General features: G+C 50.3%; 2 protein-coding genes across 2 annotated transcripts in view; one reads left to right on the top strand and one right to left on the bottom strand.

The window, feature by feature from the left end:
* Window positions 1-10,109, bottom strand: part of LOC311167143 (uncharacterized protein C6orf132) — a gene marked incomplete at its 3' end in the record, with an annotated part of 33,881 nt that extends 23,772 nt beyond the window's left edge. The window contains exon 1 of the mRNA XM_084227974.1: window positions 9,854-10,109. Within this exon, the coding sequence (XP_084084100.1) occupies window positions 9,854-9,998 (145 nt within the window). The 5' untranslated portion in view covers window positions 9,999-10,109. The remainder of the gene's footprint in view (window positions 1-9,853) is intronic.
* Window positions 9,997-25,901, top strand: CIMIP3 (ciliary microtubule inner protein 3; the record flags this gene model as incomplete). The annotated part of the gene is made up of 4 exons (XM_084259050.1): window positions 9,997-10,004; window positions 10,096-10,185; window positions 10,435-10,486; window positions 25,572-25,901. The coding sequence occupies 4 exons, from the start codon at window positions 9,997-9,999 to the stop codon at window positions 25,899-25,901; spliced, it is 480 nt and encodes a 159-aa protein (XP_084115176.1).
* Window positions 25,902-26,447: the final 546 nt, after the last annotated feature.

Here is a 26,447-nt window from a genome sequence, read left to right as displayed (position 1 = left end):
AGAGTGTAGGGGGTGAGGACCAAGGGATGCAGGGGAACTCATGAGGCTGGAAAAGGCAAGAAAATAGTTTTTCCCCATATTTTGCTATTTTAATCTTAGCTCAGTGTGGCCAGTGCCAGGTTTCTGACCTACAAAGCTGTAAGATAATAAATGTGTTTTGTTTTAAACAAGCAAACAAAAGGTGATAGTGGGACCTGACAGACACTCCCTGGGCCCCTCACACCTGGACTCAATTCTCTGTCTGTCAAGGCCACCGGGAGGTGAGGCAAGGGTGGCCACCACCACAATCTAGGTCCTCCAAAGATTTAAAATAAGGGCAGAAGGGCCTACCTGGTGGCGCAAGGGATTAAGTCTCAGCACTGTCAAACTATCACCAGCCACTGCAGCATGAGTTCAATCCCTCTCCAGGGAGCTACCCACATGGTGCAGCAGACCTCTCCTGTCTCACCCGCTGCTGCACTCCGCAGTGTATCTCAGTAGATCGGCCTGTTATGCTCCCCACTGTGTCTCTGGTGAGCCTTTTTACATACCACCCCCCACTCCCCACACCTCTGGCCTATACCTCAGTTCTTGTATGCACACATAAATAAAAATAAATCTTTTTTTTTTTATAAGTTCAACAGGAATCTGTCCTCTTTTTTTTTTTTTTAAAGATTTATTTACTTATTTATACAAGCACTGGGTACAGTCAGAAGCGCGGGAGGAGGAGAGAATTCACCAGAGCCAGAGTGGGGAGCAGAGCAGGCAGAAAGACCAAAGTACACTGCTGAGGGGAGCAGCGGGTGGCAGGAGAGGTCTGCACGCCATGTGGGATCCTCCTCCGGTAGCCGGGGAGCAGCCGGGGAGCAGCCAGGGGATCGAACCGGCGCTGCAGAGGCTGCGGGCAGGTTGAACCAGCGCTCAACCGCTGCGCCACAGGGGAGGCCCAATAAAAATAAATCTTCATTAAAAAAAAAAAAAATAAGGGCAGAGGTCTGATTTTCTAAGCCTCCAGGTCAAGGTCCAGGGCTAAACAGAAAGACAATAGAGTCCCATCTTAAGGATTTTCCTATGGAAGTAAATAAACTCTGGTCAGACCACAGTGTCCGGGGCAGTAGAATGGGACTTCCTGGGAAGCAGGCCATCTCAACTGAGGAGATGAAGGAGGCCAGGGCTGCCTCTTGAGGAAGGCAGAGACAGTGAGGAGGTGAAAGTGTGGTAGAGACGCCCTATGCTAGAATTTGTCCATGGTGAAACTCCCTGTGTCTGCCTTTCCCTTGACCTTTTCCCAGTGCAAGAGTCCTTAAGGATCTTGGAACTTTGGGCTTCCCATACAGACCAGAGAGGCAGGTAGCTGAGGAACATCCAGGTGGGATTCAGAAGGCAGGAAAATGTCACAGACCCAAAAACTTCCAGAGAAAGGAGGCAACTTTACAAGGCCCCTGGAGTAATCCCAGCAGCCAGGAAAGCTGGTTCTGAGCAAAGCCTGCGCCCCAGGCCGACCACAGCCCAGTGAAGATGCAAACTCAAGCATCTCTGGAAAATTTATCTTAAAAAATGCAGTGATGAAACAGGAGGGAATCTGGGTTTTCTTCCATTTACCCAAGCTTGATGATTAAAACAATCCCAATATCTCCCAAAATGAAATCCTCTTCATGACAGCATTGTACACAGGATTCCGTTAGATCTGGTTACTTTTCTTCCTCAAAGATCATCAGGGAATGAAGGCAGCTTTACCTTTATTTACACTTCTGCAAGGGTTTGCGCTCACATAAATACCATCTAAGATCCAAAAGCTTGATTTGGAAATTATTCTAGGTGCCACACCTGTTTCAGCAGGAAGTCTTCACCTGCGATTTCAACCTGGGGATGTTGTCTTTGGCTTGAGGGGTATTTACACTGTAGCTGAGGCTACCTGGGCCAGTGCTCAGTCCCAGACCAGAGACACCTGCACAGGCCACAGCTCCTTGTCTGGGAGGGGAGCACAAGGGTGTAGGGTTGAGGTCACAAGTTTAGAGCCCAATTGAACTTAGGTTCCAGTCCCTGCTGCATCACTTATTAACTGTGGGCCTTCGGTGTATTTCTAGATCTCTCTGAGGTTGTTTCCTCATCTTTGTAAATGTAAGCAATGGTCTTTACTGGGTGGGTTGGTGTGAGGTTGAGATAAAGTGTGTAATCATACTTCCCTAAAGAGGAAATGCAAATGGCCAACAGCCACATGAAAAAATGTTCAGCATCACTTATAATCAGGGAAGTGCAAATCAAAACCACACAAAGATACCACTTCACACTAGTGAGAATGGCCCATATTTAAAAAACTAACAACAACAAATGCCGATGAGGATGTGGAGAAAAAGGAACTCTCCTACATTGCTGGTGGGAATGCAAACTGGTCCAACCACTATGGAAAGTTGTGTAGAGGTTCCTCAAACTACTAAAAATGGAACTTCCATATGATCCAGCAATTCCACTTCTAGGACTATACCCAAAGGACACAAAAACACTAATTCAAAAGGAAATCCACACTCCAATGTTTATTGCAGCACTATTTACAATAGCTAAGATATGGAAACAACCTAAATGCCCCAAGACAGATGACTGGATCAAAAAATGTTGTCTATATACACAATGGAATACTATTCACCAATCAAAGAAGATAAACTCATGCCATTTGCAGCAATATGGACGAAGATGGAAGGGATTATGCTCAGTAAAATAAGTCAGAAGGAAAAAGAAAAATATCAGATGGTTTCATTTATAGAAGGAACATAGGGAAACCATAACAAGGATCAAAAAAAAAAAAAAAGACAAAACTAGCAGGCAAACTATAAATCTGAGACTGTTCAGCAGGGGAGGGGAAGGGAGAGGGAGCAAAACAGGGGAGAAAAGAGCACAAGAGACTATGGTGATGGTTCACAGGTGACTTGGTGGAGGGAATTTTATGGGGATTACACCTGAGAAGAGAAATTAAACATTATACAAAAATGAACAACAATGTAAAGAATATATAAATTTTTTTTTAAAAAGTATATGTATGATCAGTTAGCCCAGAGCCTAGCAGATTAATTGGTGTTCAATAATAAGGAAGGCTGGTAATTATAATCACTATCATGGTCATCATTGCTCTCTCTCTCTCTCTCTCTTACCTCACTCCACCAAGGATTGGGGCTCTGAGCTCGAGCCAGGTCCCTTGCAAAATATGGTTGAAGACCAGCAGGAGGCAAGTGAATGAGAGCCAGCAGGAGGCAAGTGGCACTTTGCTCTCCTGTCAGGGAGAATTCTGAGTCCTGCTACCTGGGCTAGACTCTTTGTACATAGGGAGACTGAGGCCCAGGATCACAGAGCAGAGGTGGTGCACAGAGGGCCCCAAACTTGCAGTTCAATTCTCCAGTCACAACGCAGTATCTTACACATGGTTTGCTCCTCCTCCTCAAAGAGACAGACCTGGCTTCTTCTGTTGGGTGGTGTGCGTATGTGCATATGTGCATGTGTGCATGTGTGCGTGCATGTGTGTGTGTGTGTGTGTTAAGTGGAGTGGGAATGACCAGCTCTGGGGGAACTGAGGGTGGATACAAGCATCTGCCTTGCTCCCAAGCCCAAAAAGTGGACCATCTCCTGGGGCCTTCAGCTTCCTTCTTCTCACAGTTCAGAGTTGGAAGCCTGGTAGATGCTTCTCTCTCCCCCACCCCCCAGCACTAATGCTGCCTATAGACCTCCAAGGAAGATCAGGTGAGAAAGATTCACAGGACATTAACAATAAAAATATAAATGTCTAACTCTGGTAAACACAGACTACGAGTGAGGCACTATTCTGAGTGCTCACTCTCACAAACCTTTGAGGGAGGTGCTTGTATTATTCCTGATTTGCAGTTGACAAAACTGAGGCTCAGAGCAGTTAAGTCCACTGCCAGAGGTCCCACAGCTGTTGAGTAAGAGGGTCAGGATTCAAGCCCAGGCAATCTGACTGGAAAACCCAATTCCTCAGGTCAGAACCAGCACAGCAGGGGATTAGTGGAGGAACCCAGACTCTTCCTTCCACCTCCTATTTTTTTCAAAGCGAGACGGGAAAGTTGGTGAGGTTGTTAAGAGGAAAGCAAATGCATCCAGGAATCAGATCGGGGGTTATATCCAGCTCCTTCACATCATACCGGAGGACTTAGAAGTCCTTCTTAGACTCAGTTTCTCCACCTGACAAATGGGGTTAATTACTCCTATTTTGCAGGAAGTCTCCCAAAATCAGAGGAGGGAAAGAAGCTAACAGGGGTGAAAGGAAGGCTGGGGTAACTACGTGGGGCCCAAAATTACCAGGGACCTCCAAACAACCTCGTGAGTACTGGCTATGGGCCTAGTTAGATACCAGGGGCTCTGGAGGGTGGGGCTTTAGCTGGCTTTGAACCCAGAAAAGCCCAGAACCCAAAAACAGACACCTCCCTCACCTCTACCCCACTGACTTGGGGCACCCAATCCTTCGCTACTAGAGGAACCCCAGCCTTTCAGGGAAGGTGGGGTGGCTGTAATGTGAATGTAACCCACAAATGGCTTTAATGAGTTCCTCCCTTGCTAATTAGCAGGTCCACATGACAGGAACCTGAAAAGGCCAGTCTGTCCCAACAAGCCCCAGCAGGCCTGACAGGAGTACCAGAGAGAGGCCTTTGTCCAAGGACAGAGGGGACACTGAAGGTTGGACTGGGCTGGAACACAGAGTAGAGGAGGAGGGAACACGGAGGGAGGCACCGCAGGGGTGGGGGCAGGAAGGGAAGAGCCGGAGCCGGCGGGGCTTTGTGCCTCCTAGCTAGGAGGTGACTCAGGGAGTGGCCTCAGACCCACAGGAGGACCTGCCTGGGAAGTTGTCTGAAGGGCAGTCTCCTGCCATTGCAAACCTTCCGCATCTTACTGTGAGCTCAAGAAGGCCAAAGTGATTGTAGGCACTTTAATGTATGAGCTGAAATGACTGAGTCTTTCAACTGACTTGAGTCGTATGTGATACCTAGCATAGTGCCTGGTTCGATTAATAACTACTAATGATGATGATGTTATTATTATTATTGCTATTAATTTACTGACTAGAAAAGAGGCGGCATCCCATAGCCTGTCTGCAGTGGTCAAGGGAAGGTCTGGCTTTCTGCATTTGAACTACAGAAACAAGAGGAGCTTATATAATGAGGCAACAAGGGTGTGTGTGTGTGTGTGTGTGTGTGTGTGTGTGTGTGTATACTGAGTGTGTGTGTACTGAATAACCAGCAAATCACAGCACAGCTCCAGGGGACTGGAGTAAACAAAAGTCTCCTTCACACCCCTGCAAAGCACAGGTCAGTGGAGCCCGGATCTGGCCAGAAATAAGTGATCAGTTCCACGGCTTCTACCCTTTAACCTGGCCTGAGACATTAGGTCAGGGGACCCAGGAGCAGGGAACCAGCACCACCCTAGGGAGCTTTGGGGTTCCACTTTAGGAGCTGACCCATTCCCTAATGTTTATTTAGAATGCAAAGGAAGTCCTAAGGGGAAGGAGTTGCATCTGGGGAAGGAAACCCCAGCATTCTCAAATTTCCCTGCACAAAAGAATGGCCCAGGACTTGGTGAAAACACAGGCTCTCCCAGCTCCAGCCTAGGGATTCCGACTTTGAGTACTGGGGTTGGGCCCCCAGGAATATGCATTTTAAATAAATGTGCTTGTGGCAAATGTGATCCACATTTGGAAAAATAAGGCAAGAGAGTTTCCCAGGAAACAGGGAGTTCCATTGCTGGGGTGGGGTGGGGTGGCAGTAGAGAAAAAAAACCTGGCTCAATTAATCCAAGAGGCAAGGGAGGAATCCAGAGGACTGGCAGCTTTGTCTGAGGCAGCCAGGTCCCTTATCTCTTGGGATTTGCAAAGATCCACATCTCAGCTTTCTCATGCATTTAAAAAACAATCCTGTGGCCTTTGAGACCCTTGCGTGGGATGGGGGAAGCCATAAGGCTTAATTACAATTGCAATTACATTACATGAAGCCCTCTTAATAGTTACTGGAATAAATCTTTGGGAAATTCTTTAAAGAAAAACTTACCCTTCACCACCTTCCTGTGACTATTTGCTTTTTACCTGCTGCACCCGGCCTACCCTGTGCAAACAGATTTTGACATGACTGCAGGCACAGAGGGAGGGGTTAGTCTTCACTCCCTTCTATGTCTCTACATGGATTCTCCCCCCTGTAGCTCCTCAAAGAGTGTCAGACTCAGGGACCCATGGGACTCCAGCTCCCACCCCTGGAGACATTAACATGGCCTCTTCTTGCCTTCATTTCTCTGATCTACAGCAATGTTAGGGAAAGGAACTGAGGCAGGTAAGAGCGGAAGTGCTAGACATGAGCCAACAATAACAATAATTATAACGACGTAGACTTTTGACAATTTTTTTTTTCTATAAAGAACCAAAACTAGCAGGGCCTCCCTGGTGGCGCAAGGGGTTAAGCACAGCACTGTGAAACTATCAGCAGCCACTGGAGCATGAGTTCAATCCCTGGCCGGCCAGGGAGATACCCACATGGCACAGCAGACCGCTCCTTTCTTGCCCGCTGCTCCCCTCAGCAGTGTATTTCAGTCAATCTGCCTGTTCTGTTCCCCACTCTGTCTCTGGTGAATCCTCTCACCCCCCCCACACCTCTGGCCTGTAACTGCAGTTCTTGTATGCATAAACAAATACATCTTAAAAAAAAAAAACCAACTAGTAAATATTTTTAGCTTTCTGGGCTACACAATCTCTGCTGCAGTTACTCTGCTAGTGTAGCAGGAGAACAGTCAGATATGTACCTGATGTAAATGATGGGCGTGGCTGAAATGTGATCTAATAAAACTTTATTTACAAAAACAGACCATGGGCCAGATTTGAGCCAGGATCACAATTTGCTAATTATTTGCATCTTTAATCTTTACTTTAGAATTTTTCTTTTTAGTACTCTTTAAACCTCTGCTGTACACAAACCTCCAGTAGTCATCCTGTAGGCAGTCTGGACACCATCCCCATTTAACGGAAGAAGAAAATAAGGCCCAGTGTGTGGCCAAGCTCTCATATTTTTGACAGAGGCAGGACACCAAGGCAAGTCTAGTGTCTCCTTCACATCACAGAATCCTAACACTGGCCACTCCCATCCTAACTCCAAGCATATGTCCTGTTTAGCAGGGAGCAGGACTTCGGCCACACCTACTCGCACTTTGGGGAACACCCCGGAAACACTGGAAGCCATCCTGCCAGGTGCGCATTGTGCAGGGTGCAACCAGGCTGAGTCAGCTGAAGGACCAGCCCTGTCCTGGGGACTGGGGAGAGCTTCCTCCAGGGCTTCAGCCTTGCCCAGACTGGTGAAGGCAGCAGCTGACTGAGGGTGACAGGGCACCAAGCCCCCCATTTTCCTCACTGGACAGACAGAGCTCCAACAGCAACCTGTCAGTCCAGGCAAAAATGCAGAGAAGTGTCTAAGGCATGTCTTAAGTTTTCCCTTAGGGAAGAAGTATGTGGGGATGAGGTGGAAGGATGGTCTCAAAACAGATGGCCCTCAAGTCAAATTCCTCCTTGTGTTAGGGGGAAAAAGGATGTCCCAAAGCAAATTCCATATAGGCTTTGTGGACTCCACCCCCACCCCAGGTCAAAGCCAAAGACACTGGGAACTCCAAATCCCATCACCACCAAAGGGAAGGTGGCTGGGACCTGAGGGTGGGGTTAAGCAGCCAGGTGGATACAAAAGGCAGACACGTGGGCTTTGGGGGCTCTCTCCATTTTTGGGCTCTTGGCCAGCAGCAGCGTCCAGCCAGCTCTGAGAGTGACTTTGGGTTTCCAGGTCGTCGGATCGGGTAGGACGCATTAAAGACTTTATTTCCCTATTTTCTCCCTGAGTTGTACATTTTCCTTATTTCTTTTTCTCTTGTAAATAAACCTTTTATTAACCCTTTTGCGTGTGTCTGTAGTAGAGTATTCATAATTCCCTTTAAAGCGCTGGTGAGGACCCACAGCCAGGAACCCGTTTAATATCGGGGTTGCTCTATAACACTTGGACCACCTTCACATTGTCAAGTCAGCAAGCTGGCTAATGAAAGTGTGGTCTTTGGAGCTCAACTGCCTGGGTTTAAATATTAGCTCTGCCTCATGACAGAAATTTTGGATAATGAATATAAAAAACTAAATAGTGATGTTGCACAACTCTGTATGTCTACTAAAAATTCACTCAAGTGTACTTTTAAAGTCCTGGTTTGGCCATTTAAAGCTGTGTGACCTTGACTATGTTACTCACCCTCTCTGTGCCTCCATCTCCTCATCAACCAAGTGGAAATGGCTACAGTAATAGCATCTATAGGCTAGATAAGGAGTCAATGACTCAACATGAAGACTTGAGAACAGTAACTTGCGTCTAAGAAGGGGTCAATAAGTATTGGCTACGAAGGCAAGGAGAGGTGTTCAGGTCTTACAGTTATACGATAGCACATGTGTGTTTGTAGATTCCTAAACCATGCCTTCAAACTATCCTGTGCCTCCAGACTATGCTTTTGGTGTGGGCTTAGCCAGGAATAATCTTTCCTCTCAGTAAAAGCATGCTCTGATTCACTCAGAAATATGCTCTCTTCTCTGCTCCTTATACATTCCATCTTTTATAGCAAAGGTTCAGAAAAGGCTCAATGGCATACAGTTATCTCTGTTCACCCCCTGGTCAGTGACCCTTGGGCCTGGGAGAGGTACCAGCTTGTTAGTACTGCTCCTGTCCAGGGGCCTTGTATCCCAAAGGCTGACAACTTTGGTGCCAACATGAACCCAACAGCAGGGGCCAAGGTTATAACATCATCTAGGGTCCTAGCACAGTGGCTATGAAGGTTCATAAGGGTAGTATGCTGACGATGAAGGCAGGCGAGCTAATCCATGATGGGTGACCCTCCTTGGACCCAGAACCTCAGATCATACACAAAAAGTGAATTCCTGTCCTGGCCTCCATCCCCCAGCTGTAGGGGGTAAAAGATGCAGTTATATCACCCATAGGGTTTTCAGATGCCTGTAGAGATAGACCACCCTGACCCAGAGGCAGGCAGCAGCTAGAGGTCAAGAGAGACTACCCTGGACTCCACTATCTCATATTGGGCTCCTGGGTCTGAACCCGTAGACACAGAGTTCACAGACCTGGTAAGGGCTTGTGACCCCCATATGTGACTGACTTGGTGTCTGGCACAGGTTGGATCCTGCTAGTAGTGGCTCCTGTTGAATTTTCCTGGGTCTCACCTGTGTAGAATCAAGTGTGTGGGCACCCAGAGAGAAAGGAGTCCCCTCTCTTTGCCTATGAAACTGCCGCGTGAAGACACAGGCCAGGAGAGGCCAGGGACCTAGGACTAGGGAGGACAGGCAGCGGAGAGTGGTGAGGGAGAAAGTTGGAGGGACCACCCTCAGTTGCAGGGAGCACTTCTCACTCTGACCGAACAGGACTGGAGGGGCGGGGGTACTGCAAATATCAGGAAGATTTTTCTGGCAACAATAACACAAACATAACTTCCACGGGGGAGGGAAAATAAACACAACTCGATACAGGAACCAGGGTCAGGCGCGGGAGGGCCCCGCCAGATTCTCGGATCCGGTTTTGGGGAGGGTCTCCTGCTTCCCTGCACCTCCCCCTACCTCCACGCACCCCACCCCACTCCCCCTTTGCCAGCGACTCCCAGGTGCGGCTCCGCCTCCCCATTCCCGGCAGCTCCCCGCCGGCCAGCTCGCAGGTTCCAACGTGTTCCTTCCCCTGCGCGCCTTGCCGGGTCTCCCGCCTGCCCAGCGGCGCGCAACCGCCCGAGACCCGGGAGGGAGCCTCCCCCGGCGCGGGTGCGCGAACCCAGCCCGGCCGCCTAGCGCCCCCTCTTCTGCCCCACGCGCACTTACCGAAATCCCTGCTCCCCTCCTCCGGGGCCTCTTGGGTGAAAATCCACGGGGGGTTGGTGGCGTAGAGGGAGGTGGTGGCAGGGTTGGCATGCTTCTTGCCGAAGAGTTTGCTGAAGGTGCCCTGCACCGTCTGGTTCTTTTTCATGCTGCCGCAGGCCCGCGGGCGCCGACCGAGGGCTTTTCGACCCTCGCCCTCTGCGTCCCGGACTGAACTCCACACGGTCTCCCGGGGGCTCTACCAGGCCATGCCCCCCGGTGCTCCCCGCCCGCGCACCGGCCAACAGGTGCTGCGGGCGCCGCCGCTCGCCGGGAAGTGCGAGCTACCTGGACAGGTAAGAGGCTGCCGCTGAGCCCCGGCCCCGCCCCGCGGCCGCCACAGCCGCTGCCGCCCCGCCGCCCAACTCCCCCGGCCGCATTCCTGCCTGCCTCCTTCCACAACAGGCCATTGTTGGCACGGCCGGTGGGCTGGGGACCTCGCCCAGCCCACGCCCAGCCTGGAAGACCAGCGCCCCCCCACGCCCTCCACCCCGCTCCGGGTCTCCTCCGGGCCCTCCTCCTGCACCCCGCTTCTCCCCGCGAAGGGAGGAGGCCGGCGAGCTCCCTACTTCGAAGGCGGTTCATGACCAGGGCAATGTGGGAACTGGGGGATCGCCGCCTGCGCCCCGCGCTGGGGAATGGCTGGGCCAAGCCAGTTGGAGCGCGCGGTGGGCCCCTAAAGAATGTGGGCCAGGGGTCTTCAATGGATATCAAGAGATGTCCATAGACAAAAACGGTAGAGGCGGGAAGGGATAACAAGCTGGGATACCCATCTGATGACAAAAGTGGAAATTAATTGACGAGTTCCAAAGAGAAATAGGATGACCAAATCTCGGCCTCTTTTGATTCATCAAATCCTTTTTCCCCTGTAAAGTGAAATAAATATGATTTTTAAAAACTCAGATGGGCGGAGCCCACTTAAGATTCCATTCACTCCATCAGAGGCCCCTCCGAACTCATCTGGGGGTGACCAGAAGACCCCATCAGATGAGACCCTGGATGCTGGTGGGAGAGGGCCAGGCCAAGGGGTCTGATTTTGATACTTTCTGGGCAGTAGGAATGAAAGGCGGGTACAGGGGTGATCTGAAGGGGCAGCCTTAGCCATAATTCCCCTTCTCTTTCTCCCATAGTTGCCAGTGTATCTCTCTTTGTGCCCAAGGCATTTCCCCCAGCTTTTTATTGTGAAAAATTTAACGCTAATAAAATGATCCGTGTATACCCCCTGCTCCTTGATTCACCAATTGTTAACATGTTGTCACATTGCAAGCTCCTGCTCCCTCTTTTCAGACACACTTTAATACTCCCATATCCACCGCCTAAGACCTTCTCTTAAATGACCACAATATAGTTACCACACTCAAGATATTTAATATCAACATATTATTATCATCTGATATACATACTTCATTTTAACATTTTCCCAATTATCCCCCAAAATGTCATTTTAGTTTATTTTTCCAATCAAGATTCACACATCACATTTGCTTGTCATGCCCCTTTAATCTTTAATTTGATACTGTGTCCTGCTTTTTGTTTGTTTTTCATGGCATTGATGTTTTTTGAAAAGTCCTCTTTATTTGTCCCAGCTTCATGGGTCAAGTTGAGTGGACTTTCAGGGCTGGTGGCTGTGAGGTCATTGTTTTCCTGCCAGGAGGGGAGGACTGGAGGACTAATGGGGGATGGAGAGAAAACTTCTTTAAAAAAAAACTGTGTTCCCCAAATTCTTTTCATTGGAGATACAACTGTGACCCACTCTGTCCCACCTCCAAGGCTACCTGCTCCCAAGGTCTTCCTGGAACCAATAATTCCTCTTCATTCAAGGAATATTTGTGTGTGGAGTTTCCTCCAGAGCTGTGCTGAGAGTTTGGGTACTTGGGGACTATAAAAAATTTATTGTTTCTTGTTTCTGCCATACAGGATCATGGGGTCTCATTGGGGAGATAAGGTTTGTATGAGTCAAAGCGATGACTAAGTATAGAACAGTGATTGCTGTTCACTAATAGGCACAGCAGGAATTCGGAGGAAGGGAGGTTAGTGTGGGTTGGAGAAGTCCAGGAAGGCTTCTTGGAAGAATTAAAACTTGAGCTGGCCCATGATGGATGACAAAGAGGTTCATAGGGAAGGGAAGGAGCCCATTTTAGGGCATGTGCACATACCACACCATCCACCCCTCCACCCACCCTGTTTCCATATCATGGTCCTCCTCCCACTGTTCACCTGGGAAGAACACAGAGGACCCTCAGATGCCATCATACCCTGGGCCACGGGCAGCAGATGTTCAGGTATGAGGCAGAGATAAGGGCATCTTCCCTGGAGACCTCCAAGGCTGCAGTCCCTCCCACCTTGGGAAGTCTTGAGCTCTTACACCCAGAACAAGACCCAGTAGAACCATCACTGAGGGGCTCCATTCACCTGCAATTTATTTTTATTTTTTTAGATTTTTAAAATTTATTTATACATACAAGAACTAGCGTGCAAGCCAGAGGTGCAAGGGGTGAGAGGATTCACCAGAGACAAGAGTGGGGAGCAGAACAAGCGGATCTACTGAAATACACTGCTGAGGGGAGCAGCAGGTGAGACAGGAGAGGTCTGCTGAGCCATGTGGGTCACCTCCCTGGCCAGGGATCAAACTCAGGCCACAGTGGCTGGTGATAACTTGATAGCTCTGATACTTTAACCCCTGCACCACCAGGAGGCCCCTCACCTGCAATATCTACTCTCTAGCCAATATTCTGAGAACTGCTCTGTGCCTAACCCTGGACTTGAAGGCTCAGAGAAGTCAAAGACATGGATCCTGATTCTAGTGCTTTAGTCTGTTTGGGGAGCCAGGGAGAGATGAAGAGTGGGGAGGTAAATGAGGAGTAGGAGATGGGACAGATTCAGGAAGGACCATCAAGGTTGGCCAGAGGATCTGTGGAGGGCCCAAAGGAGGTATGAAAGCCACTTCAGGGGCTCAGAATGGTGAAGCTGGGAATTGGGGGGGTTGGAGAGAGGTTGCAGGAAGGCCACCCAGGGTGTGGCGGGCTAATGAGATGAGAAACCCAAATTGTCCACCTGGAGATGACTGGTTAAACAGATGATGGCATGAGTCAGCCAACTCTGTCCAGTTATCTCTAAGATAAACTCATTTTATTTTTATTTCTTTTTAATTGAGGTCATTTTTGGACACCCCCATCAGCATTGCCACCGCAGTGCACCACCAACTCACTCACGGTCCTCTGCCATAGTCCATCGTGCTCTTCCCTCTCACTCCTCCACCCCCCCAAGATAAACTCTTTTTAAAAAAAGATTTATTTATTTATGCATACAAGAGCTGGGGTGTAAGCCAGAGGCACAGGGGGGTGAGAGGATTCACCAGAGACAGAGTGGGGAGCAGAACAGGTGGGTCTAGTGAAATACATTGCTGAGGGGAGCAGTGGGCAAGACAGGAGAGGTCTGCTGCTGGCTGGGGATCGAACTCATGCTGCAGAGGCTGCTGATAGCCTCACAGTGCTGAGACTTAACCCCTTGCGCCACCAGGGAGGCCTTCCTCTTTTTTTTTTAAGTGAATTAGAAATGAAGCTTTATTGTATGTGAAAGCACACTCTTGAGAGAGAGTGCGGGCAAATTCAGAGGAGAATCATGTCCAAGATAAGCTCTTGATGGAACTGGGGTGTGTTGTGTGCTAACATTTGGGTTGGGGGTGGGGAGAAGGCAGGGAAAGTGTGACCTTGCTTGTATTGCCACAAAGAAACTTTGGAAAGACATATAAGAAACTAATAAAAGTGGTTACTGGGGGTGAAGGTGGGGGAACTGTGCAAATAGGAGCATAGGAGTGGAGGGAGATTTTTCACTGAATGACTTTTTAATTTTCAACCATGTAAATAAGTGAATTTGCTGTTTGAAAGTTGAAGAAAAAGTAACGAGGCAGGGAATTTAGTCTAGAAATATGGTCCATGAAACAGAGGTAACTGTATCCCCTGGGTTCTTACTAGATATACAGAATTTCTGGTACCATCCAGATGCTAGACATCCTCTTGGGCCTCTGTTTGTTAGTCTGTAAAACAAACTGTTAACTTAAGATCGTTATAAAATTCAGTGAGCTGATGGGTTAAGGTGCCGAGCAGAGCATCTGTGTTTGAAGAGATCCCCAAGTGACTCAGGTGCACGTTAAGGTTTGAAACACTCTGGCCTAGTCAGAACCACTAGGACCAGGCACCAGTGACGGTAGGGCAGGGCGACTGGTAACAGCTGCGTTTCAAGGATGGTCATCTAACAGCTGGATGCAGGGCAGATGGGAAAGAGAAAGTGCAGACTGGCTGGCTAAGGGAAGCCACTTAATCCATAGGCCAACTGCTTAATCAATTTGATAATGATGCAAACAGGAGGGGATGGAGCAAGGCTTGTACACTGGTGGTAGAAATAGAAAAAGCTGGGCCTCCCTGGTGGCGCAAGAGGTTAAGATGCAACCTATGAAGCTATCTGCAGCCACTGCAGCATGAGTTCGAGCCCCAGCCAGGGAGCTACCCACATGGTGCATCAGACCTCTCCTGTCTTACCTGCTGCTCCCCTCAATAGTGTGTTTAGTGTGTTTCAGTCAATTCACCTGTTCTGTTCCCCAATCTCTCTCTGGTGAATCCTCTCACCCCCACACCTCTGGCCTGTACCCCAGTTCTTGTATGCATAAATAAATACATCTTTTTAAAAAAAGAAATAGAAAGAGCAAATTTGTTAGTTTATGGACACTTCCTTTTTTTTTTTTTTTTTTTTAATAGAGGCATGTTTTTTATTTATTTATTTATTTTGTTTGTTTGTTTTGTTTATACATGCACTGGGTACAGTCAGAAGCACGGGAGGGTGAGAGAATTCACCAGAGTCAGAGCGGGGAGCAGAGCAGGCAGAAGGACTGAAGCACACTGCTGAGGGGAGCAGCGGGCGGCAGGAGAGATCTGCGCGCCATGTGGGACCCTCCTCTGGTGGCCGGGGAGCAGCCGGGGATCGAACCAGCGCTGCAGCCGCGGGCAGCTTCGCAACCCAGCGCTCAACCGCTGCGCCACCTGGGAGGCCCTATGGACACTTCTTAGGAAGAAAGGAAAGGCTTGGCAAACAGCTTGCATCCAGAAGAAGTAAAAATACTCTGAGCCAATTTCCTCCCCTGTAGCAAGTGGGTAGTTAACAGTACCCCCTCCTAGGGTAGTTACGATGATCAGATAATGGATGGGAAGTGCCCAGCACAAGGACTGGCAAACAGAGGCAGGCTTGGGTGTTTGTTCATTTCTCCCCTCCCCCACTCATCAGTCCCCTTAATTTTGGGGTTTTGAATTTTTAAATTTTTTTAAAAGATTTATTTATTTATACAAGCACTGGGTACAGTCAGAAGCGCTGGAGGGTGAGAGAATTCACCAGAGCCAGAGGGGAGAGCAGAGCAGGCAGACTGACAAAATATACTGCTGAGGGGAGCAGTGGGCAGCAGGAGAGGTCTGTCTGCGCGCCATGTGGGACCCTGCTATGTGGCAGCCAGCCGGGATCGAACTAGTGCTGCAGAGGCTGTGGGCAGCTTCGCAGCCCAGCGCTCAATTGCTGAGCCACCAGGGGAGGCCCAACTTTGGGGTTTTGGTTGGAAAAAAGTTGATATGGGTGACCCATGGATACCAGAAGTGCTGGCATTGCAGATTCTAGATGTCGGGATATCCCTGCCTTTTGACCATCCATTTTACCTCAGTTTCACCCCCCATGTTGGGGGTGGGCATAGGGAGAGTCTCTGCAAGGCCCAGGTTTAGCAGTGAGCAGTGCTCCCACCCCCACCCCCAGTTTCTCTCTGGCAGCCTGGCAGCTTCTGAGATGGGATTCCCTGGGTCAGGGTCAAAACCTAATTCTCTCTCCAGCTCAGCACCCCATAGTATTGCTGCCTGACCCCCTCTCCATCTAACAACACCTTACCCCTCTCCCCCAGTAAAAGAAACAGCTAAATAATAGGTTCCTCTCAAAACAGTCAAAAGCCCATACCTGTAATTAAATCTTGGCTCAGTCATTACTTAGTAACCTCCATGAGCCAAAAGCCAACTTTACTGGCCTGTTCTGGAATGTGGGATAAAATTGGGGCCCGGAAATTGCAGTCACCTCAGAGATCCAGCCAGCCCTTTGTCAAGTTTGTGGTGTTCTCTCCGACAAAGCCACACCCTCCTGGCTGGGAGGGCACGCTCTAAACCTGGTAGGGCAGCTGAGAAGTCTCGCGTCACCTTCATCCCACCCCAGATAGCTGCAGCTAGTTCTCTAGGAGCAAAAGTCACCCAATGTCAACATAGCCCCATGTGATATTGAGCGGCAGATCATTTTGCCTGACCTCTTGTTTCAGGGGAGACGCTTTAGGCCAGAACAGTTCCTGAAACTTTGTTGGGCTGCGGGAGAGTGGGCTTGCTTCTCTGTAGTCCTCTGGGTTGGGTGGGTACCAGGGGATATAGTGGGGCCAAGAGGAGTCTGGCTAATAAGGACTCCTACACCCTGAGGGGGGCTTAGAGAAGGGTATTACCTGATGCCTGAGAGTGGGAGATCTCAGGTCCAGCCCTGGGTGGGGGGTGGTATGTTTAGGGTGCTGGGAAGAGACTCCTTTCCTTTTGTAGCCATTGGCTCTGTTGATGGGACCCTGGCATCATGGGAAAGATCCTTGCAGGGTAGTAGTTTTGTATCCTGATTCTACTGCTTATCAAGGGTCTGACCCTGATAGAGCTACCACCTTCCTGACTCTCAGTTTGTTCATTTAAGAGACCATGGAAGTGATGTTATTGCAGTGTGGTTTGTGGGGAAAGGGATTGGAGGCACCTGGGGTTCTACCCCTGGGGGAGTAGGGAGGTTAGAGGTGTGTGCTCTACACAGCAATCAGAAGCAAGGAGCTAGAGGCTTGTATGGCAACACGGTTTTTAAAGACATCAGGGAGCAATCAAAGCAAACAACAGAATGAGATCTAGCACACACAATGCCACTTATGCAAATAAAAACTACCTGCATACAAAACAACAATATATATTTTGCAAGAACACATATGAACAAGATACTCATTATACACAATAGAATGGTTGCCTCTGGCTGGGGTGGGTGGTGGATGTGGTTGGAGAAATACAGATAAAGGGGCAAGATTAATACAAGAGAGGAGGCCTTCATGGCCAATGAAGCTAATGCACCATGAAACCAGGTATGTGAATAAGACAGCCTTGTGTACTTGAAGTCCAACAAAGGAAAAAGTAAGGATCAGAGAGGTTAAGGAATTTGTTCAAGTCACACAGCAGGTAAGAGGGTGGAAATGATGTTCAAATAACCAGGCCTTATGGCAAGATGGTAGCAGGACACTTGAAACCATGTGCTGCACATTTCAACAATAGAGAAGACAGGAGGGTGGAGGCTGTGTATATGTGTGGTGTGAGGTGTGGGGGTGGTTGCTGGATCTTCCTGTGCCACTAAACCAGCCCGGAGACTCACCCCCAAACACCCACTGAGTTTTTTGGCATATAGATCACTGTCATTACCTTCTAGGAAATTTGGTGATATATACCATGAGATCATTCCTGGACTGTGGCAAAGCACTTAGAGAATGGGGGGCTTTCAGGAGGCAGGTCTGAATCGGTATCCTCTGGAGTTTAGAAATAATAATATAACTCATAGCATCTACCCTGCAGCAGGCTCTGCTCTTGGCTTTCCTAGTCCTCACCAGGAGCCTTCCAGGTAATTTCTGTTATCACTTAGGGATTAAGGTACAAAGAAGTTTAGCAACTTGTGCAAATCACATAATTAAAGCAGAGCTGGGCTTTGAACCGAGGCAGGTTGGGTTGAAAGACCATGATATGAACCATTTTTCTAATTTACAACTGAAACAAGACAGACATGTCTTGACTGGCTAGGCCTTCCTAAAAGAGGTCTCTCAGGCCTTGGCCCTCTGGAGGTTCCCACAGTGAAGGTGGCACAGCCTGGGCTGGGAACACTCCTGACAGGGCCCAGTCCTATGGTCCATCAAGGACCTCTGCTGAGGGCCTCAGGATGTGATTCAACTCTCCCTCCTTCAAATGGAGGGACCCAATAGCCTCAGCTGCCCACACAAGGAGACTGAGGCCCAGAGAGGAGATGGGACTGTGTCAGGTCCCCTGGATCGCCTGGCAACCAGCCAGCACCTCACCCCCTTGCCTGAAACAAAGTGTAATGTATGCAAAGTCTTGATGCCCTGCTTCCCCAAGCCCTCATCAATTCTGGCTCCCTCCTGACAGCTCCTTCAGGACCCAGAATGGGAGCTAGGTCATTTTCCCCAGAGTCAGAGATTCTGGCCTCTCCATCCAGAATCCATGTTCCCACCTTCCTTCCCTCTCCCAAGCAAGATAGCATCGTCCCGGAGTGCTTAGAGATCAGGGGATTAGAGTCTCCAGTAGGGCAAGCCCTGACTGCTGCTCCTCCTTCTCCCTCTTCCCTGCCAACCTCCTCAGAAATTAGAGGTCATTACATCTGGGTGTGAGATCTAAGCAGAGCACACAAGTCATCAACACCTCAACTTCCGATCTGTGGGCCCCAAAGTCCACCCCACAACCAACTGTCAGTGCTGACACAGTGCCATAAAGGAAACAAGTCTTGGGCCCAGCCCAACCTCTGCAGCAGAGGGAAAGAAGTCGCCAGCTTTCTCTCTCCCCCTTGCCGCTTCCCTCCCCATCACCAGGGAGAAGCGCAGGTCACCCCTACATGTGAGATTTCTGATGTGTGGTCCTGGAAGGTGCCCACCAAGACTGGTGTTGGGGAGATGGGCTCTTAGGGAGGGGGGAAGTGTCCAGGTTTTAAAGTTGGAGATAGGACAGCCCGTTCAGCCACTCACCAACAATCCAATTACCCACCCACACATAATAATAGCCAATATTATTGAGTGCTTACTCTGGGCCAGGCTTGTCCTAAGTGCCTTGCACAGCCTCATTAGGTAGGAACCTTTAGTCCACATACTTTGCAGAGGAGCCAATAGACATATGGAGATGTCGATTACTTGTCTAAGATCACACAACTAGTAAAATGGTAGAGCCAGGATTCGAGCTCAAGGAGTCTCATTCCAGGGCCTGCAACCCCATCCTCCATGGCACAACCCCAACCCTCCATCCATCTGGCCATTTTGTCCATCCAGTCACCCATAGTGACCCCACCTAGCCACTTATCTATCCACCTAGACTCCATCTCTTTATCTCCTAACCTCTTGTTTAAAGAGGGCCAGGAAGCAGCATGTGCAAAGGTTCAGAGGGGAGAGAACAGGGCATGTAAACGAAATTAGCTGTGGCATAAAATGAGAAAAAACATAAAATGAGAAAAGAAACAAAAGATGGGATGAAGACGGCCCAAATGAGGAAGGTATGCCTGCCATGTGTCTATTCACACTCCTCTGTCTGTCTACCTGTTCTCCCACGGCTCTGTCCATCCACCCATCCCTGCTCCATACATCCACCCATCATCTCTGTAATTTGGAGGGGCATTGGCTTGATACACTTCCTCCCTGCCAGGACTTTCTTATGACATGTTTCCTATGATATTAGGATTTCTGGAGGTACCTGAAATAACCAGAATGATTTCCTCCTCTCCACTCACCCCACTACCTGCAGGTCACTTGTCCTGGGAATTCACCCCGAGTCCTGCCCCCTGCATCTCCTAGGAGGACAGAAGGAATTGTATTGTTAAAGAAGCATCACAATGCCCCCCCCAGTTCTCCCCACCTGAACACTCCCCAGAGTCCCTGGGAACCTCTGAAGCTCTAACCACCAGAAGTGCCCTCTTACCATCAAGGAGGCCCTGCTCAAAGATGTTTCAGGTGGGATGGCATCACAGGAATGGATCAGCGCAGCCCTGGTCACAAGACATTTGATTGACAGGAAAGAGTATGAAGGCCACAGCCAGGCCCATCTGTCTGGCCAGCCCCTAGGGGACTCTCACAAAACGCTTAGGTGCCAGGGCCACTTCCCAACTCTTATTTGGCTAACATGGAGCCACCCTCTCCTCCTAGGGTGCAGGGCAGGAAGTAGGTCGCCACCGCAAAAATCTAGGCTCTTTACGTGGACTATCTCACTAAATCCCCATGGTAACTCTGCGAGATAGATTTGTTTGTCATTCCCACTTCATAGGTAAGAGGACCAGGTAGTATAAATCACCAAAAGTTCAGGTACCCAGTGGGTGGAGGAGCTGAAATACGAACCCCAGGCCCCAATGACGCATAGCCTCACAGGGAAGCTGAGGCCCAGGCTTGGCTCCACCTTGCACAGACTCCCAAGCCCCTTTCCCCAAACACAGGCCAAACATGCTCTCATAAAGGGCCAGGTGAGCGAGGGCAAGAGCCAGGTGTAACTGCGGGACTAGGCCGACGATAATTGCTGTTTGTATCGTGCCTTTACAGTTCCCACAACTCATCGCTCCCCACACCAAGGTGGTGAAGATTACCTTGATTATCCCCATTTCCCAGATGAGGCAACTGAAGCTCAAAGAGGTTCAGGGACTTGCCCAAGGTGCCCTGACCTGTAGGGGCAGAGTCGGCCCAGAGCTCAGACCTTCAAATCCCAAAACCCAGGCACATTCCACAGTCCCAGACACCCCAGGAGGCTTAACTGACTGCCTCGCCCAGCACCATTTGCCTTTCAACAGCACGGCACGGGCCTTCCCTTCCATCAAAGAGTGAGCTGCTGCGGTGGAATGTCAGGCATGGGCCAGGCTAGCGGATGTGTGGTGGGCCTGCAGGGCCAGGAGAGCAATGCTTCCTAGAAGACCTGCAGTAGTAAATATCATCAGGTCTTCTTGCGCTACTCAGAAAGCCCCACCTCCTTCAGCCTTCTAACTCCCAGGGTAAGGTGCAAGCATGTACGGATATGTAGTCGGTCCTCACCGAACTTTGTCCGTAGGTTCTTGGAAACTGTGACTTCAAGGGAAACAATGTAAAGCCCTTACAGTGAAGGGAAGCGGGTCCTTAAGTAACGTCTTCAAGCCATTGACTGAGATTTTTTTTTTTGACATTAATGTTATAACTAAACAATGTTATTCAAGGACCTGCTGCTTAACTCCTCTGAGGGGCTGGGGTTCATGGAGGGAGAGTCCTATTCAGATTCCTTCTGGCTCCAGGTCAGAAACCCAAGTGAAAATAGGGTACTGTGGGTGGCGGGGGAGCCCTCTACTTGCCCTTTCTGCTTCACTGCACTTGTGGAATGGAGGCTTAAGCCAGGGCTGCAGAAAGCAGGAAGGTAGATGAGGGGCTCCCCCTAAACCAGGGCTTCTCACCCTTGGCACTTTGACACTGTGTGCAATCATGCTTAGCAGTGGGGGCCTGTTCTGGATAATAGGATGTTCAGCATTGTCTCTGGCCTCTGCCAACCCACCAGACACTCCCAGTTGTCACTTCCCCCAGTTATGACAACCAAAAATGACTCCAGGCATTGCTAAATGTCCCCTGGGGTGAAGGAAACACCCCTTGTTGTGAACCATTTTTCTACAGTCAGACACACACACACACACACACACACAGTGCACTTGACAGGGAGGATCTGAGAGGGGAGGAAATGGTTAAATGAAACCAGATGTTAACCTGGAAAGTATGCAGCCGGCCCCACCCTCCTTCCATGCTGGCTGGTGGTGCTGGGCCCTGGGGAGGGGATGGGGTGTTCTCAACCCTCTGAAGTTAGTCACTTGGAGCCTGGCAGGGGCCCCTGGAAGGGCAGGGCAAGGCTAGGGCTGCCTGGGCTTCCTCCTCCTGCTCTTTGTTGATATCTTCTCTTCCTCCTTTCTCTCTTCCTCCTCCCTGGGTCTGTCCCTCTGCCCCAGTTTCTATGATGGCCTAGTTCCTGGATGTGCTGGGGGCCCTGGATCTCCCCACCAGGGCCCCGAGTGTTGTAGGGGCCGCTGCCGCCAGGACATAGCTGACAGGTAACCAGGGCAGGGGGCCAAGCCAGGGCCTGGCCTGGGGCAGAGGGAGGGAGTGTCCAAATCCTGGTTCCCACGCTAACTAGTCATGAGTCTTGGGGCTTCTGCAGGGTTCTTACATGACACCTCACTAAATGCATGAACTAGACAAATGCATAGACACCTCCTATCCTTGGTTCCACATTTGCAAATGGGATAACATCTTAAATGGCGCTAAAAAGTGTTCCTGAGATGAGTGACTCCTGAGCACTGCGTAGATGCTCAATTCTATTTGCAAAAGTGTCACACTCCCCTCTGCAAAAAGGGTCACCCTTCCCTCTGTGGGTCTCTAGTCAGACTCTCCCAGCCATTTCGAAAGCAGCCTACGTGCTTAGGCCCTCCAGCCTAAGGTGCAGGGTGCAAGGGACTGATGGTAGTAAGCTGGGGAGAAGAGGCCATCAGGGGCCATCAGGGGCTGGGCCTCTGCAGGTCTCTCATCTCAAGGGCCACAGGCTGAACCCTTCTGCCAAATCTGGAAGACCAGGGTGCAAGGGACTGATGGTAGTAAGCTGGGGAGAAGGGGCCATCAGAGGCCATCAGGGGCTGGGCCTCTGCAGGTCTCTCATCTCAAGGGCCACAGGCTGAACCCTTCTGCCAAATCTGGAAGACCAGAACCCCACACCATCAGAATCATGCTTACCACAGAGAAACACAAGCCACTTCGGTGGCCCAGGAAAGGGAGAATTCTGTGGGGCCAGGCTGTCAGCCTTAACCCTGGGATAAAACAGTCATCGTGGACTCTACTGTGATTCTCACGGCTCCCACGAGGCATTGGCGATGCTGAGAGATAATTTGGCTTTCACTACCAGGAGGGGTAGAGTGGGTAGGGCTACTTTGAAATGTCCTGCCACACACAGGACATTCCCCACCACTCAGAATCATCCTGCCCCAAGGTCAGTGGTGGGGGAGCCGAGAAGCCCCGCACCACCAGCTTCACACTGTGTCCACAGTGTGAAGTCTATGACTGGTGCACCCAGAGCCTGGCCTGTAAGAGGGGCCAGGGTTTGAATGAGTGAATGGAAAAACTAAGGTCACGTGCTCAGCTCTACGAAGAGATGGCAATTCATAGACTAGATTTCCTCCTTCCCAGTGTGTTGTCTTGTCCATACAGAACCAAAGCCCAGCATTCAAAACCCCACTGTCTTTCTGCCCAGCCGGGAAATGGCTCTGCCCTCTCTCCAGTGAGCCTGGGGCTGCCTTTGTTGCTGCCCGGAACCCTGGCAAAAGCGCAGCAAGTTGACGGAAGGGGGCAGAAGTGAATCTCAAGTCCCTGCCCAGTGACACATCCCGGGGTCTGGGGTGTGGGCTCTGGGGTGGGCTAGACATGGATTAAAATCCAGGCTGGCACCTTACCAGCCACATGAGCCTGAACAGGGGACTAACCTCTTTACTTCAATTTTCTCAATAATGAATGAGGCTAATAATCATAGCTTTCTTCAAGGGTTAAGGGCAATGAGGATTGAAAGTGGTGATACGCTTCAAGAGTTTGGTGCTGCGCTGGTAGGCAGTGGCAGAAAGAAAATGGTGTATGATGCCCACTATAAATTTCTGATGCTTGCCCGCTGCTTGTAATTCTCAGTCCCAGGGACAAGTCCTAACCGTGTCTGGGAAGGCCTCTGAACACTGCTCACCCCTCTCTCCAGCTTGGCTGTGTGCCAGCCATGGGCTGTGCCTGGCAGGGACATGGAGGTGAATAGGATGTATCCTAACCACAGGCTGTTGGGACATTAGCAGGAGCCCAGAAGGAGCAGGATTTGGGGTTAGTATGAGGCAAGCCCAGCACCTACGGTGCAAAATGTTAAGGAAGCACACCCAGTGTGCTTGTACCTCCTTGAAATTTACGCAGTGGCCTCACCCCAGTCCTAGGCCAGTAAGCAACCACATCCCCAGAGAGTGCCTGAAGGCACAGAGGAAGGTTGAGAGAAGGGGTTGCCAGAAACAGTTCCTGAAGGAGGTGTCAAGGGTGGGAGGGTGAAAGGGGGTGAGAGGTTAGTTTTTTGAAATTTTTTAAAATGCAATTTATTTTTTGTGTGTAGAACAACTGGCCAGAGGTGTACAGGGTGGGGGCGGGGGCAGGATGAGAGGATTCACCAGAGACAGAGTGGGAAGCAGAACAGATGGATCTACTGAAATACACTGCTGGGGGTGGGGGCAGCGGGTGAGACAGGAGAGGTCTGCTGTGCCATGTGGGGTAGCTCCCCTGATTGAACTCAGGCCTTAGTGGTGATAGCACTGATACTTAACCAGTAGGCCACCAGGGAGGCCTGGATAGAAGTATTTTGCAAAACAAAGCTGATGGCACACATATGCCTGGAGAAAAGGCTGCCTGGAGAAAAGGTTGGAATTGGGCAAATAGTTCGTGAATTAAATGCAAAGGAGCACATTATGACTTGAATGAGATGGCAGGGACTCACTTTCCAGTGACTGCAGCTAGGGGTTCCCTGGTAGTTTCCAGAGACTGGGGGGCTATGAGGCTGGCCAGTGCACAAGTGGGTTTTCCCTGAGGATTGTAACCTGGGGGGCCAGGACAGAGCCAGCCCCACACACAGACAAAGCAGGTGGTCACTTACGGGCATCTCATCCTTTGGGTAGGACTGTCTGGGCAATGAAAGTGCCTTGTCAAAAGGCATCCGGGCCCTTAGAGATGGTGCGTGGGTTTGTTCCAAGGAGATCAAGACACCTTTGGTTTTGCTCAGTTAAGGCGGGGGGGGGGGGTCACAGGGCAGTTAAGGGGGTAGTGACAGTGATGTCAGTACAAGGTGACAGTGTGGCGACCAGGGATTCCTAGAGAGAAGGTAGACCTCAACACCCCATCAACCAAGAGTGGTGGTTGTGCAGAGCAGCCATTGTTGGGTGGAGATATGTTCCAAATAGAACATGACTTGTAATAATGAGACATGTTCTAAAATAGAATGGGCTGACAGGCCAGAAGGGGAACTACCCCTTACTAGAATCCTGTTCCAGTAAACCAATATTTATTGAAAACTCACTAAATGTCTTGGTCTGAAGTAAAAGAAAGAATAGGACTTGGGAGGCTGTTACGTCAAGGGTCAGGGTAAGAGAGCACTGCCTTCGGGGGCTCACAGGCCAAAGGGGAAGGCGGCATTTCCCTGATGAGCAGGAGGGAGGGCATGCTAGGCTGGGGGAAAAGCCTGAGCAAAGGCATGGAGGCCTGTGAGTGCAGACTGGAGCAGGGAATGATAGGCAGATGGCATGGCCACAACCCAGGGTGGGAGCCCCATCCTTAAAGGTCTGGCCTTCAGGGCGAGGGGACTTGGGCTTTATTTTCTAGTAGAAGACAGCAAAAGATGCTTGGAAAAAACATTAGTACTGAAAAATTAATTTGGTGTGGGTGTGAAATGCAGGCTGAAAATACGAGAGATTAGGAGGCAGGAAGACTGGGTAGAAAGTCGGAGTAGCCTGCAGGAGAGAGAGGAGGAGGCATGAGGGGGCAGTGGCAAAAGGCAGGGAGAGGAGGCCAGAGGACACGATGTAGAGGCCAGAGATGGATAGACTGGATGTGGAGAGAAGGGGAGGATGTTTGAGATGACCCTCAGGGACCCAGCCTCTGAGCTGGCAGATCCCCCAAGAAGTAGGCCAAGGTCTGCATTAGGGGTCAGGTCAAGGACATTGAAGCTGTTGCCCCGGGGTGGCCCTGGGAGTTTCTGACCAGAGGGCCCTTCCCCTTCGTTCTGCTTGGCCTCAGCAGTCCAAGCCCCAGTGCCCAATCCCCAGCTCTCCCCTCCTGTCCTTCCAGGACTCAAAAGAACCCTCAGCACCCAACCAAGGGCAGACAATACCATCAGGCAAGAAGGTGAAGACTCCGCATGTCCCCCTGTCCCGGGCATGGAGGCAAGACTGTGAGCAGACGCTGGCTGCAGCTTACGTGCCGGTGGTGGTGGATGCCAGAGGGCTGAACCCCGAAAAGCTCAGGTTCAATTTCTACACCTCCCAGTACTCCAATTCCCTGAACCCCTTCTACACTTTGCAGAAGCCCACCTGTGGCTACCTGTACTGCAGGGACACTGACCACACGCGCAAGCGCTTTGACATACCTCCCACCAACCAGATCTTGTGGCACAAATAGGCCTGGGCCAGTCAGAAGACCCGGCCCTTACCTGCACCCCTATGATCCCCGGTCCCAGAGGGGATGGGTTGCTCTCTCAAGGAGGGGCAGCCCCATCTGGGCTGGGACAGCTGTGCCATGCCCGATGTCAACAATGACAAAGGGAGGTCTCTCTTCTCAGCCACAATTAAAGTTTATCCTTCCTTTCTCTGGTATCTGAGTGGGAAGTTGGAGGTGGGCAAAGTGAGACCAGAGGCGTGGGTTTTTTTTTAATATTTATTTATTTATGCATCATTAACTGGGGTACAGGCCAGAGGTGTGGGGGTGAGAGGATTCCCCAGAGACAGAGTGGGGAAAAGAACTGGCAGATTGATGGAAAATATACTGCTGAGGGGAGCAGCAGGCGAGTCATGAGAGGTCTGCTGAGCCATGGGGATAGCTCCTTGACCGGGGATCGAACTCATGCTGCAGTGGCTGCGGATAGCTTCATAGTGCTGTGTCTTAACCCCTTGAGCCACCAGAGAGGCCCCCAGAGGGGTGTTGTACAGCATGGTTATGTCAGCAGAA

Source organism: Talpa europaea (genome assembly GCF_964194135.1).
Source record: "Talpa europaea genome assembly, chromosome: 2".
Taxonomy (NCBI): domain Eukaryota; kingdom Metazoa; phylum Chordata; class Mammalia; order Eulipotyphla; family Talpidae; genus Talpa; species Talpa europaea.
This window is presented reverse-complemented; position numbering and strand designations above follow the sequence as displayed.